Here is a 13,918-nt window from a genome sequence, read left to right on the forward strand (position 1 = left end):
CACATACTTCCTTCTAATGCAGGTAGTCTGTCCTGGAAATTCTTACACAAATTGAATTTTCCAAAAGCTAAATAGCTATAAGTAGCATTGCTAAGATCTTTAACTATAAATGTATTTTTTCTAGCAAATAAATTACATTATTTCTAAGCCAAGTCTAAAACTATCTTTAGCTCCTATGCTGTTTTTTTTCCTCTTTCAAAAGTAGCATAACATTTCATGTTACGTACTTACTGGTTTTCTAAAAGCACCGTATGTTTTCCCTGTTTTTACATGAAGAGTATTGGAATGAGCTTTAAATATATTGAACTAGCTACAGATATTACACAAGTTCTTTATACTTTTTACTTTGTAATAGCCCCGATCTAGCCTTTGTATATATTGTCATTAGACAATATTTGAAAATATTGTCTACACTGTTAGTAAATGTAGGAGCTGATACAATGAGAATTCACATGGCCACAGCTGAAGATTGTTAGGAAAAAGCCTCTAGTAGTACGTGCTCCCTTCCTTATACTTTTACTTTGTTGTATTCATTTCTGCACCATACTGTTTTGTGATTGCAAATATAACTCATAACTTTCCATATCCCTGAAATTTTACAGTTTGTCTTATGCAACTGTCTGTTTAAAATGGAACTTAAAACCATGTGTTGTGGGACTTCCCTGGTGGCGCAGTGGTTAAGAGTCTGCCTGCCAATGCAGGGGACACGGATTCGAGCCCTGGTCAGGGAAGATCACACATGCCGCGGAGCAACTAAGCCCGTGCACTGCAACTACTGAGCCTGCACTCTAGAGCCCGTGAGCCACAACTGCCGAGCCCTGTGCCACAACTACTGAAGCCTGCGCACCTAGAGCCCATGCTCTGCAACAAGAGAAGCCACTGCAATGAGAAGCCTGTGCACCGCAACGAAGAGTAGTCCCCGCTCACTGCAACTAAAGAAAGCCCATGCAGTGACGAAGACCCAAAACAGCAAAAATAAATAAATTTTAAAAAAATGGTTAACTTTAAAAAAAAAAAAAAAAGAAGGAATAAAGTTTAAAAAAAACCAAACCAAAACCATGTGTTGCATAACTATAGGAATGTCTGTAGTTGCTAATAATGCCAGATTGACCTTCTGTCCTGCATATCAAATTGTTTATTAAACTATATCCTTTGGATGTCTACAAGCACCTCAGACACTCAGTGTCAACACCAAAAACCCATTCTGTCTCTATCAAGCCTGCTTCTTTTCTATTGCATTTGTGCATATGTGTGTATGTGTATATATGTATGTGTGTATTAGCACTCAAGTCGGTGTGTTGGTACCACTCTAACCATCTACAGAGTTGCCCAACCTAAAATCCTAGGAGTCATTTTTGACTTCTTACTCTTTGTAGGAATAGTGAACATCACCAGATCTGTCATTTAAACCCTTCTGAATAGCCAATTCTTTTCATCTCTGCAGCTTCGTGCCAACACCATAGTTCAAGCCATTGCCATCTTTAGGCCTTCTACTACTAGTCATCAGCACCCTCCTATATAGTCAGTCTCAACACTAAACATCTAGTCATGTCCTCTCTCTTAAAACCCCCTCTGTGGCTTGCCATTCTCTTCACATGAACTGCAGACTCCTGAAGCTGATTTATGAGGCCATCTAGACTCATTTGTGACACCTATTCTCTGCATTCTTTGTCCCAGTAATTCCATCCTTTTTTATACTGCTTCCTCTATTTAGAACACCATTTCCTCTCCATCCCTAGTTTATTTGGTTAATCCCAATTTCTGCTTCCTTCTGTAAATCTCAGTTAAACATCACTTCCTCAGGAAACTCTTTTCCTTAATTGTATGTAGACCAGCTTATGTTCTTATGGCTTCTTGTACTTTTCCTATTAAAGACCTTACCACACTCTGTCTTCTTAGATATTAACCTCAGTGGAGAGAGAGAATGTATAAATCTTGATTTTTTTACTGCTTTATTTTCAGAGCTTACTAGATTACCTGACCCTCAGTAGGAGCTCAGTAAATATTTGTGGATGAGTGAATATCATTTAACACTGAATCATTGCTCTCTATATTTGTATCTATATTTGGAAAAGTATCAGTTGGATAAAAATAGAAGTTCTAATCATTTTATTTCATAAAAGATTCCAAGGTATTTTTTGCAAGAACAGTAGTAGTTAAAGCAGTGTTAGGAAAATAGTGATTTTGATTAATTATATTCTGCTTATTCATCCTCTGATTTCAATTAAGTAGAACAGTGATTCTCAATGTTTTAAAAAATCCCAGCATCCCTAGGCACTGTCCCATCAGTATCAGCTGCTCACCAACTCACAGTGGCAGTAGTTGTCAGAGAGGGCGTTTCTGAATCTCAGGTGTGGGTAATTTATAAAAGCTCCCTTACCCCCACTTCCTCGTTCAGTTATACCCTCTCTCATCCTGTTGTGGGTCCTGTTCTTATGTCTTGTTAAATTTGAGTTGGGTAAAGTAATTTCATGGGCTGAAACCTAAATTTAATTTATGGAAATAAGAAGTGCAGTAGAAGTCCTCTTCACTGATGAGTTTGACTACAGAGGTGGTTATTTGAAAAGTTGGTTAAAGTGAGGCATTGTTAAAAAGTGATACATACGTATCTTAAACAGTGGATTTTAACTTAAACCACAGGAATGTATGTTTGTTCTCCAACCTTTTAATTTTGGGCAAAGCAGTTGTAAGGTATAGTTTTCTTTACTGGAGTTCTCTCTCGTCCTTCTTGTATATACCACATCTGTAAAGCAGCATCTGTGATTTTCATTTTCAGTTTCTTTAAAGTAGAGTAAGAACATAAAGATTTTCATGAAGCAATCTGAGTATAAAATCCTTCTAGACTTTTGTGATTTTTCTCCTCCAAGATTTTCTTAGGCACTTTTACTGTCTTTCAAAAGCTTATGATCCAGTTTTTGTTATACCTCTATTTATGCATTCATATTTTATCAGATTATGTATTTGTAACTTAACTTTTATAATTATAGTAAAAAGAACAATTAGTATGAACAGAAGCAAAAACAGACTGTGGATAAGCTTATACCTTGGGGCTTGTGTACTAGGGAATAGGCTACAAGCTTTGAGCATTCTGTGTATTATGGGTATTAGTGTGTTTTACAGTGGGAATGGGGGGCTTGTTTGTCCAGTGAATCAGTTAAGCTGGAATAGGTCAAGAGAGCTAATGCATACATGCTATAACTTCTAATAGTAAAGTTTTTGTACAAACCTAATCCTCCCCATCTCCTCCTTCAGCAATGTATTTAAACTTTGAGGATTTTTTTTTAAAGCTTAAGAGATTTATGTGTGTTTTTTGTTGTTTCATTTCTGAAATACTGTGTTAAAAATTGTTTTTACATGTCCTTTGAATAGAAGAAAGCAATTAAATGTATATTGTTTAAGTCATACAGATTTTATTGAAAAGATAGAATGAGATTAATCTAGGGATAAAAACATTTTATTGATTAGAACTGAAAATATTGCATTATATCATTAAAATCAAGAAAATAATAAGGTTTTATAAACATGTAAGTAACTCAATATCATGTAATATGTTAGACATGCTAATAATTATTATAACGATGTGCTAAGTGTTATGTTAACATTTCATTTAATTCCCTTAAGATATGTGTCTTTTTCTGTTTTACAGATGAGGAGATTGATTCAGAGCTATGTAATATACCTAAAGCCATATAGTTATTTATTTTTTAATTTAAAAAATTTTTTTTATTTTTCTTGCGGTATGCGGGCCTCTCACTGTTGTGGCCTCTCCCATTGTGGAGCACAGGCTCCGGACGTGCAGCCTCAGCGGCCATGGCCCACGGGCCCAGCCGCTCTGCAGCATGTGAGATCTTCCCAGACCGGGGCACGAACCCGCATCCCCTGCATCGGCAGGCGGACTCTCAACCACTGTGCCACCAGGGAAGCCCAAGCCATATAGTTATTAAATGGCAGGCTGGGGTTTGAATTTAGGTGACTGATTCTAAAATGTATAATCTGTATCATTGGTAAAACTATTTTTTTAAACTAATTTTTTTTGTGTGTGTGTGTCTATTTTAGATGAAGAAAATAGTTTACATGTGGTAGTGAATTGTGGAGAAGCATTACTGAAGAATAACACTTATTGGCCTCTTGTCAGTGATTTTATTAATATCCTTTCTCATCAAAGTGTGGCTAAGAGATTTTTGGAGGACCATGGTTTGTTAGTGACATGGATGAACTTTGTATCTTTCTTTCAAGGTATCAATTTCAGATTTTTTCTTAATTTTTTTTCTTTTAGTTTACAAAATGCCTAATCTTAAACTGTCAAAAACTAATTAAAAGATAATAAATAGCACATCGTTCAGTTACATGTGAAATGTCTCATTTTAATCAATTGATATTTGTAAGTATTTTGATAAAGTGTTCATGAAAACATATCAGAGTTATGAAGCAGGTCAAACTATTACATAGGAAATAGGAGTGTAATTTTTAAAAGCATTTGAAAACATTAATCTAGAAATTTCTAATCTATCCTCCAAGAAAGACTCATAATACTTCCATAAAAATTTCAACCGGCATCAATTAAAGTAGTTTTGACTTTATTTAATATATTCAATTATATTATATAAGAAAGAGACAGTTCACAAAATGTTTCTAAGAAAACGTAGTTTATAAAGAATTCCAAAAGGACCAGATTATTTTATTTTTAATAATTTATTAATTTCTATACATATTGTCATTATGCCATTTGTGTGCATTAAAATGTGTTTGGTACTTGGAAGTATTTTACTTGATTTTTAAGATGGGTGTTTATTTCCATTTGGCAAGTTTTATATCTGTTTTAATTTTTGCAAGGTATGAACTTAAATAAGCGAGAACTAAATGAGCATGTGGAATTTGAATCTCAGACCTACTATGCTGCCTTTGCTGCTGAACTTGAGGCCTGTGCACAGCCAATGTGGGGACTCTTATCACATTGTAAAGTTAGGGTATGTTTTGTTAATTTCTGTGTTTACCTTTAAAATAATTATTTAAGAAAATTATTTGTGAAAACATTGATTTGTTTACTTGTGTGTAATAATATGCAGTGTTTAATTCTGAATTCACCTTTGTGAAAGTTGACCTGAGACAGTTAATTGTTATTCTTAGGCAGGTTAGAATTCATTTATATAAATGAGTTATCATATCATTCCAGCCTTCCCTTATTGTGAATAGTCTTTGGAGCTTTATAAGTCTCCACATTCATCTTTATTGTTTCATTTTACCCATTATCAGTTAGTTGCCTAATGTTTCTTGTCTCTCAAGGGATGAGGATAGTCCTCAATAAAGTTTACACTTTTAAGATTCCAAGCACAAAATCAGTATACATTTCATATAACTTACAGTTGTTTGTAAAAAGAACCTAAGGGTGCATAGCAACAACATAAATTCTTATAATTGGTTAAGAAATGCTTGCTTATAATTGTATGCATTTATGTCTTTCTGTACAAATATATATTTTACCTTTGCATTTTAAAGTATTCGTTTGATGGGTCTCCAGAATCCTTGGACAGTTTGTTATCTCCTGACCCTACTAAACTAAGGACTTGACTAAGCTTTTGCTGTATGGATCCCATGAAGTCCAACCTGCTAGCCTGTACCAATAAGCATGCTGCACAAGATTTTATAGTGGTCTTGGCTCTGCCTCTTTTGACTTAGGTGACTTGGTCAACTCATTTAAAACTATTTGAACTTCTCAGTCTTTCTCCTTTTCTTTTAAAAAACTAAAGGAAACAAAATAGAAATGGGACAGCAAAGCCTGCTCTTCCTCACAGGGTTATTATGAGACTCTCTTACATATATTCTTTAAATGTATGTGTTCCTTTAAGTGGGTTTCTGTTTTCTTTTTTTGTTTTTGAATTTTATTTATTTTTTCATACAGCAGGTTCTTATTAGTTATCTATTTTATACATATCCGTGTATATATGTCAATCCCAATCTCCCAGTTCATCCCACCACCACCACCCCCCGCCACTTTCCCCCCTTGGTGTCCGAGGATTTCTATTTTCTCTCATGACTCCAGCTTTCTCTAAATGCAGATGCCTCACAACTCTGTTACAGTCTGGCCAGGTTGAAATTCACAACAGCTCTGGTTATTCATGTAGATCTCCTTATAGGTACATGAATTTTCTCAGGTTCCTAAAGTATTTAAAAATATTTGTCTGTGCTGTGTTCTTTATGTCATTTTATGTATGGTGTTTTAAATGATGCAGTTATCCAATATAGAACCTTCCCTTTGCTGTACCAGCTGTGTTCAAGCTATAATCAGATACCATGAATTTTCTCTCATACCAGAAATGTCTCTCTACCACTTCTTTCCTCTGTCTTAATTTATTTATTTATATTTTTAAAATCTGGGTTGTTTCTTAACTGGTTTTCCTGCCTCTAGATTCTTCCTACTGTAATTTTTCCTAGTACTGAAGTTACTGCTAAGCTCTGTGCTTATCTCTCCTTTGCTTAAAAATCATTCAAGTTCTTATGTCTACAGGATAATGTCCTTATTTCCTATAGAGGCATTTAAGACCTTCCACAATTTGCCCTCAACTTGTTTATCATAATTCACTTTCCTATACCCCCCTCTACGTCCATGCCTTCATTGGATTGATTACCATTCCTCAGCATGCAATTCCTTTCTTGATTCCAGTGGTTTTGTTCAAGTTAGTCCCTGTTTTTTGACAAATGAGCTCATTCTTTCTGCTTAGTCCAGTGCTTCTCTTATATGAGAATCATCTGGGAAGCTTGCAGAATACATGTGCCTGAGTCTCACTGTCAGAGATTTTGGTTTGTTTGATGTGCAGTAGGACTTTGGCAGGGATTCTAACTGGAATGAAGAACAATTAGTTGAGCTCTTCAAAAATTGTACTCATAAGACTCAGCTGATATGTAATCTGCTCATTTAAATTCTTTCATATTTATGATTCCAGTCTCTGTTTTTATAGTACCTCATTTAATCTCCATTGTAACATTTATCAAAAAAACTGTCATCTAATATGAGAGTCGTTTGTTCATTTATTCAAAAAAGTATCTATTGAATGCTGTTCTATGCCAGATGCTATCTAGATGCTCGGGTTTTTGGTGTCAAATCAAATAGATGTGGTTTTTGCTCTCATGGAGCAGTCTAATAGGAGAGATAGACATTAAGTAAGTAAGCACACAGGTTTATTTTGTAAGTTTTGTAAGTGTTCTACAGGAAAATATCAGATTGCTATGAGAGTAATGAGTGTGGAGGCTGGTTACGTTTAAGGATCAGGGAAGGCCTTTCTGAAGAATGAAGAAGCCAGCTATATGAAGTATAAAAGTGGGGTTAGTGGTGGGAATAGGGGAGATAGTATGGAATAACCTACCTCCAGTAGGAAAGTGATTAGTCATTTTAAGGAGTTTGTGGCTGGAGCCACAGAACAAGATGGAGTTGGAGAGATAGGCAGGGATTGTATTATTAATGCAGGTTCTTATAGAACATGTTAATGAGCCTTAGATTTAATTTTAAGGACAAGCCAGTGAATATTTTAAAGTAGGGGTTTGATGTGATCAGTTTTACATTTAAAAGATCATTCTGTTTGCTGGAAAGACTGGATTGAGGGGAGCGTGGGGAGCATCATGACTAGTAGCAAATAGACCAATTAAGATGCTGTGATAATAATCTAGGAAATTCAGGTTTGAAATTCAAGGTGCATTTTGGATATTGAAGATGTATTTTGAAGGTAGAACCAAAAGCCTTGGTGATGGATTGTATGTTATTGATGAGTGAAATAGATTTTGGGGTAACTATGTATGGAGGTAATTTTACAGAGGTGAAAAAGATCGATAGAAAAGGTTTAGAGAGATCAGAGTTAGTTTTAGATATGTTAAGTTTGAGATGCCTCTGAAACATCCAAGTGGAAATAGTGAATAGTCAGTTGGATATATGAGTTTTGAACTAGGGTTATAAATTTTAGACCCTTGGGAATAAAAATGGCATTTATTGCCAGGGGATGGGGTCACGTCAAATAGGGGAGAAGAGAAATGGACCTTGAAGAAAAAACGAACATTTAGACATCAGAGAGGGAGAGGAGAAAAACCAGAAGAATGCAACATTGTATGAGCCAACAGAACAGATGGTGATTTAGGAGGGAGGATTGATACGATGTTGATATGAAAAGGTCAGTATTTTAGGAGGATTATTCTGACAACTGTGTTTAGGATGATTTTGGATTGTAAGTCCAGGGCTATGTTTATGTGATAATGAGAAATCATTGTTTTCTGGCAGTAGTTTATTTTTCAGTTTTGAAGGCCAGGATTGCAGTGTGTTATGGTTTTCTTAATCTAAGAAGTGAAGTCAACAGAGAGAGAACGAGCTCATATTGTTCTGGTAGTATCTGAGAGTAGTTTCTTAGCTAAAGGAGCATCTAGTTCCTAGATAAGACATTCTCTTGATGAGAGCCTACACTATGCCAGACATTGTTCTTTACATTATATTGCTTACATTATGTTTGTATCTAATCTTCATAACATCTCTTATAAAGTAGATAGTATCATCCCTTTCTTTCAGAGGTTAAATAATTTGCCCACATTTACACAGCTGCAAGTGGAAGCTTGAGTTTGAAAACAAATCCATCTGATTTCAGAACCAGTGCTCTTTATCACTTTGCTATAATTGTCTCTTAAGCAAGACTGTCTAGAGCTTTTTAGCAGCAGTGTTGTCAGGTTTTAGAAATGTAAGCTAGAAGAAAGACTATTATTTTAAAAAAAACAAAGCTATTGCTTTATGTTTATGTTCTCTAATTATAAAATATAAAACTAAAGGATTAGCAATAGAAAAAAGGAACTTCACCTGATAGCTTACTTTCTTTGTCTGATTGCCCCGTATGCTGTTTGGTTCTTGAAAATGCTAAGGGATAGTTAAACAAGTTATACTAGATTAATAACAGATAGCTTGGATAAAGGGATGGCACATTTCTAGAATTTTACTAATTTTTGCTTGCTGAACAGAACAAATAAGCTGTAAAATCTCCATCTAGTGGTAACTATACGTTACTGCAGGCTTGACAGAAGTCTGGCCATGAATCTTTGGAGCACTTAAGTAGTACTTGTCAAATATAGTGCTAGACTGTGACATAGAGCATTTTATGTACATTATTTCATTTGCTGCTTCATAACAGTACTAGGAGGTAGGTAGTATTATGCCCATTTTTACGTATGGAGAGACTGAAACTCATAAAATTCAAGTAATTTCCTCAAGGTCATAAAACTAGTAAGTCATGCATACTGAATTTTTGGGGGTGGGTATGATAGTGATGGGGAGGTGGGAGAGATGATCTGAACATGATTATTAAGTATGCTGTATTTAGGAATGGAATTAATTGGTCACCTTTTTGAAGACTTGATATACCTACTTTTCAAATTGTTCTCCAGAAGAGTTTATCAGTTTACACTTGTGTAAAGAGGATATAGTGGTGTCCCTTTACTCAAACCTTTGATTAAATAGGAAAACATTTGGTTTTAAATGTTTCTTTTTTTTTTTTTCTTGCGTTATGCGGGCCTTTCACTGTTGTGGCCTCTCCCATTTGCGGAGCACAGGCTCCAGACGCGCAGGCTCAGCGGCCATGGCTCACGGGCCCAGCCGCTCCGCGGCACGTGGGATCCTCCCGAAACGGGGCACGAACCCGCGTCTCCTGCATCGGCAGGCGGACTCGCAAGCACTGCGCCACCAGGGAAGCCCTTAAATGTTTCTTTATACATAAATTATCTGCAACTTTAGTTTGGTTATGACACATTATTTATGGTAACTTAAAGTGTCATTACATTTTTTTCAGTAAGAGATAGGGAACAGAATGTATAAAATAATATTTTGAGAGGATAAACCTCATATAGGATAGATTAAAACAGGGTGAGACTGTTGGCAGGGAAACTAGTTAAGTGATATTTTATCTGAATGATATCAGAAATAGGAGGAAATGGAAGTGAATCTACATGACAATATTGAGGACGAATTAACAGGATATGGAGACTGAGCTGGGTGAAGGAGAAGTAAATCTCTGAAAGAAAGGGATGATAATATCTACTTTATAAGAGATGCTATATTAATTAATTAATTAATTTTGGGCCACATCCCTTGGCTTGCAGGATCTTAGTTTCCCCACTAGGGATCAAATCCACACTCTGTGCTTGGCAGTGAAAGCACAGAGTCTTAACCGCTGGACCGCCAGGGAAGTCCCTAGAGATGCTATTTTTAGATATGGATGTGAGGCTTGTAGTTGTTTTTTTTTTTTTGCGGTACGCGGGCCTCTCACCACCGTGGCCTCTCCTGTTGCGGAGCACAGGCTCCGGATGCGCAGGCTCAGCGGCCATGTGGAACCCAATTTACATCACATAAATTTATTTCACCTTTGACTCATTTCAGGTTAGTTCATTTTCATAACTGTCTCTAGTTGTTACTATTAGTCTGTGAAAGGATGATTCCTTGAAATGACAAATGTGGTTATTTTGAAAATATGTATATTTTACCATTATATATACAATGTACATAACTTTATAGTTATGCACATAACTATGCATATATTGCATATACTTTGAAGTTGAACATATACATGTTTACATACTGTAAATTTATATAAGTTATTATTTTAGGAAACTCAAGAATATACCCGAAATGTTGTGAGATACTGCCTTGAAGCTCTTCAAGACTGGTTTGATGCTATTAACTTCGTAGATGAGGTATGTATGTTTTTGATATATGTAAAAGCATTTAAGAAAAGTGTTAGATCTCATTTAACATTGAAAATAATGAATATCTTTTCATGGGATAAGGGAAAGGTGTTGGAATAAACATAAAATCACTAGGCTTTAAAAAAGGAGAAGTAAGAGACCAGTTGTTTGACACTTAGGAGGTTCTACAGTGCATTAACTGTATTTGCTTATTTCCTAGAGAAGGGCATAATTTTTTTAATGTTATTAAATGTATATTTCTCAGGACTTCATTCAGAGAGATAAAAGTGACAGTGCAAATGTGAACAGAATAGGGGAGATTGATGGAAAGGGTATCACAACTTTATTAATTGGTCAGTGTTCTCCTCTGGGCATGAATAAAGATGATTTTTTTTTTTAACATCTTTATTGGAGTATAATTGCTTTACAATGGTGTGTTTCTGCTGTATAACAAAGTAAATCGGCTATACATATACATATATCCCTGTATCCCCTCCCTCTTGCATCTCCCTCCCACCCTCCCTATCCCACCCCTGTAGGTGGTCACAAAGCACCGAGCTGATCTCCCTGTGCTATACAGCTGCTTCCCACTAGCTACCTGTTTTACATTTGGTAGTGTATATATGTCCATGCCACTCTCTCACTTCGTCCCAGCTTACCCTTCCCCCTCCCTGTGTCCTCAAGTCCATTCTCTATGTCTGCGTCTTTATTCCTGTCCTATACCCCTAGGTTCTTCAGAACCATTTTTTAATTTTAGATTCCATTTATATGTGTTAGCATACGGTATTTGTTTTCCTCTTTCTGACTTACTTCACTCTATATGACAGACTCTAGGTCCATCCACAGTAACTCAGTTTCGTCTCCTTTTATGGCTGAGTAAGGATGATTGTTGTTGATAATGAACTGAGAAGAATTAAATAAGGGCTTGCTGTTAATTAGTCAGCCAAGTTTCCTATCAGAAGCCCGTTTTATTCCTCTTATGAAGTGGGGTCAAAATTTGCCAGATGTGGAAGGAAGAGCACTCCTTATCTGATTTCTGACCACTGGGCAGATGCAACTCCTGGTGTCTTAGGCCGGGGCGCGGAGAGGAGGGGCTTTTATTTATTTCTTTTCCTTAAAAAATTTTTCTTTTACACAATCATAAACTTATTGAAAAGTTGGAAGTGGAGTACAAAGAACTTTCTCTTGAACTATTTGAGAGTTAACATGTTAACTTGATGCCCATAACTCCCAAATACTTTAGTATCCATTTCCTATAAGCCAGGACATTCTCTCTCTTATATAAACAGAGACAACCATAAAAATTAGGAAATTAACTTTATTATATTATTACTATGTAAATCTTAGAACTCATTCATGTTTTACAAATTGTCCACTGATTGCCCTTTATAGCAAAAGGATCTTATTTAGAGTCACATGTTGCATTTAGTTATCGTGTCTCTAGTCTCCTGGAATGATTTCTCATTCTTTGCCTTTCAGGGCAATAACGTTGTGAAGAATACAGCTCAGTTATTTTTGTAGAACACCCCTCAACTTGGGTTTTCTTATGAGTAGGTTCAGATTATGCTTCTTTTGCAGGAATATTACAGAAGTGATGTTGCAGTCTTTTCATTGCACCCTCTTTAGTGGTTTATGATCTTTGTTTGTCCTATTACTGGTGATGTTCTCTTTGTTCATTTAATTAGAGTGGTACCAGCCAGACTTCTTCACCATAAAGTTACCCTTTTTCTCATCGTAATTAATAAAGTATTTTGTGAGGATTTGCTTTAAAGCTATTTAAATACATCTGTTTTCTCATCTAATTTTTAGTTCATTCATTAATTTTCTGCTGTGGAGATTCATAGTTTCTTTTATTCACTGGGTTATAATCCAACACTACTATTATTTGATGCTCAAATTGTTTCAGATGTGGCCAGTGAGAGCCCCTTCAAGCAGGTTTCTGTGTCCTTTTGACTTGTCCCGTTATTCTTTCAGCACTTCTCTTCTTAGTGGCTCAACAAGATGTTTCAGGCTCACCTTATATTTTCCCTATTCTACCCCTGGAATCAGTCATTTTTTTAAGGATCTTTTGTTACTTTTAGTAGAGAACAGTATTGAGAAAGCGGGATCTGGATGCTTGGTGGGCTCACTGCTATCGAGCTATTAACTGCTCTCAGGCCTTCTCAGTGAACAGAGGTTCATAATATATATATGCATTTATGTATATAGATGTACATATCTGCATCTATATTTATTTCTCTATTATATGTATTGAAAGCTGTGAGTTCAAACTGATACTTTATATTCCAGTATAGCACAGGACTTATTCTAGTTTCTCTAACAGCGAGAAACCTGGCTTCCATTATCCTTAATATATTTATTTTTTTGACCAATCCTCTTATGTAGAACCAATTTCTCATATTAGTTACCTCCCTTTTCCGTGCATGGATGCCCTCTTCTCCCTGCATTCTGTCCCCCACCCTGCCCTACATATGGACACCCTGCTCGTCCCACTTGGGCTCCATCTCCCCACCTTGGACTACCCTTCTGTGAAGAATCCTTCTCACCCTATGAGTGCTTTGAATTCCCACACCAGGCATTTCTTCATTCTCGCTGCCCTCCTCATCCTGCTTTGGCTTTCATGCCCCATACTGGGTCCTTTCCACCCGTGGGTAATCTCCTCACCTTGCTTGAATTTTGATTCCTTATTCCAGGCTGGCGCCCTGTGTCATTGTCCTCTTTACCTCTATCAGGTTCTGGCTTCTCATCCCTGGTCAGTCCCCACTCTCCTCACCCTGATTGGCTCTGACATAGTATACTGGGCTGCCCTGCTGTGTGGATGCCCTGACTCCGTATGCCAGGCCACAGCCCACTTCTGTGTAGATGCTCTTCACCCTGGAAAACCACTGACATTTCCCCCAACCCCGCCCCAGCACACACAGTTGTCCTCCTCACCCTGGGCTCTGATAGCCCTTTTCAGGCTCCTCACCTATAGATGCCTATTTTGGTTTATTTCGCCTCTTAACACCTCCCCCGACAGTGGCTTTAGGACTGAATTATTTATGAAGGGAAGAGCCTCCTACTGTCTTTAACTCTCATCCTTCCAGCCTCAAACTAATTTATCTTCCATCCCTGATGACTCCCCCTCCAATATTTGTGCCTGCCTTTAGCCTTCAACCTGGCCATTTTGTCCATTTGGATTCTGATTCTGCCTCCACCAAATCACCGATTCTTATCT

General features: G+C 36.7%; 1 protein-coding gene across 1 annotated transcript in view; it reads left to right on the forward strand.

Annotated features, from left to right (window-relative positions):
* UBR3 (ubiquitin protein ligase E3 component n-recognin 3) overlaps positions 1 to 13,918 on the forward strand; it is a gene marked incomplete at its 3' end in the record, with an annotated part of 118,921 nt that overhangs the window by 76,716 nt on the left and 28,287 nt on the right. The window contains exons 9-11 of the mRNA XM_007452632.1: positions 4,057 to 4,236; positions 4,834 to 4,967; positions 10,624 to 10,710. Of these exons, the coding sequence (XP_007452694.1) occupies positions 4,057 to 4,236; positions 4,834 to 4,967; positions 10,624 to 10,710 (401 nt within the window). The remainder of the gene's footprint in view (positions 1 to 4,056; positions 4,237 to 4,833; positions 4,968 to 10,623; positions 10,711 to 13,918) is intronic.

Source organism: Lipotes vexillifer, unplaced genomic scaffold, assembly GCF_000442215.2.
Source record: "Lipotes vexillifer unplaced genomic scaffold, Lipotes_vexillifer_v1.1 scaffold454, whole genome shotgun sequence".
In the NCBI taxonomy this organism is placed as follows: domain Eukaryota; kingdom Metazoa; phylum Chordata; class Mammalia; order Artiodactyla; family Lipotidae; genus Lipotes; species Lipotes vexillifer.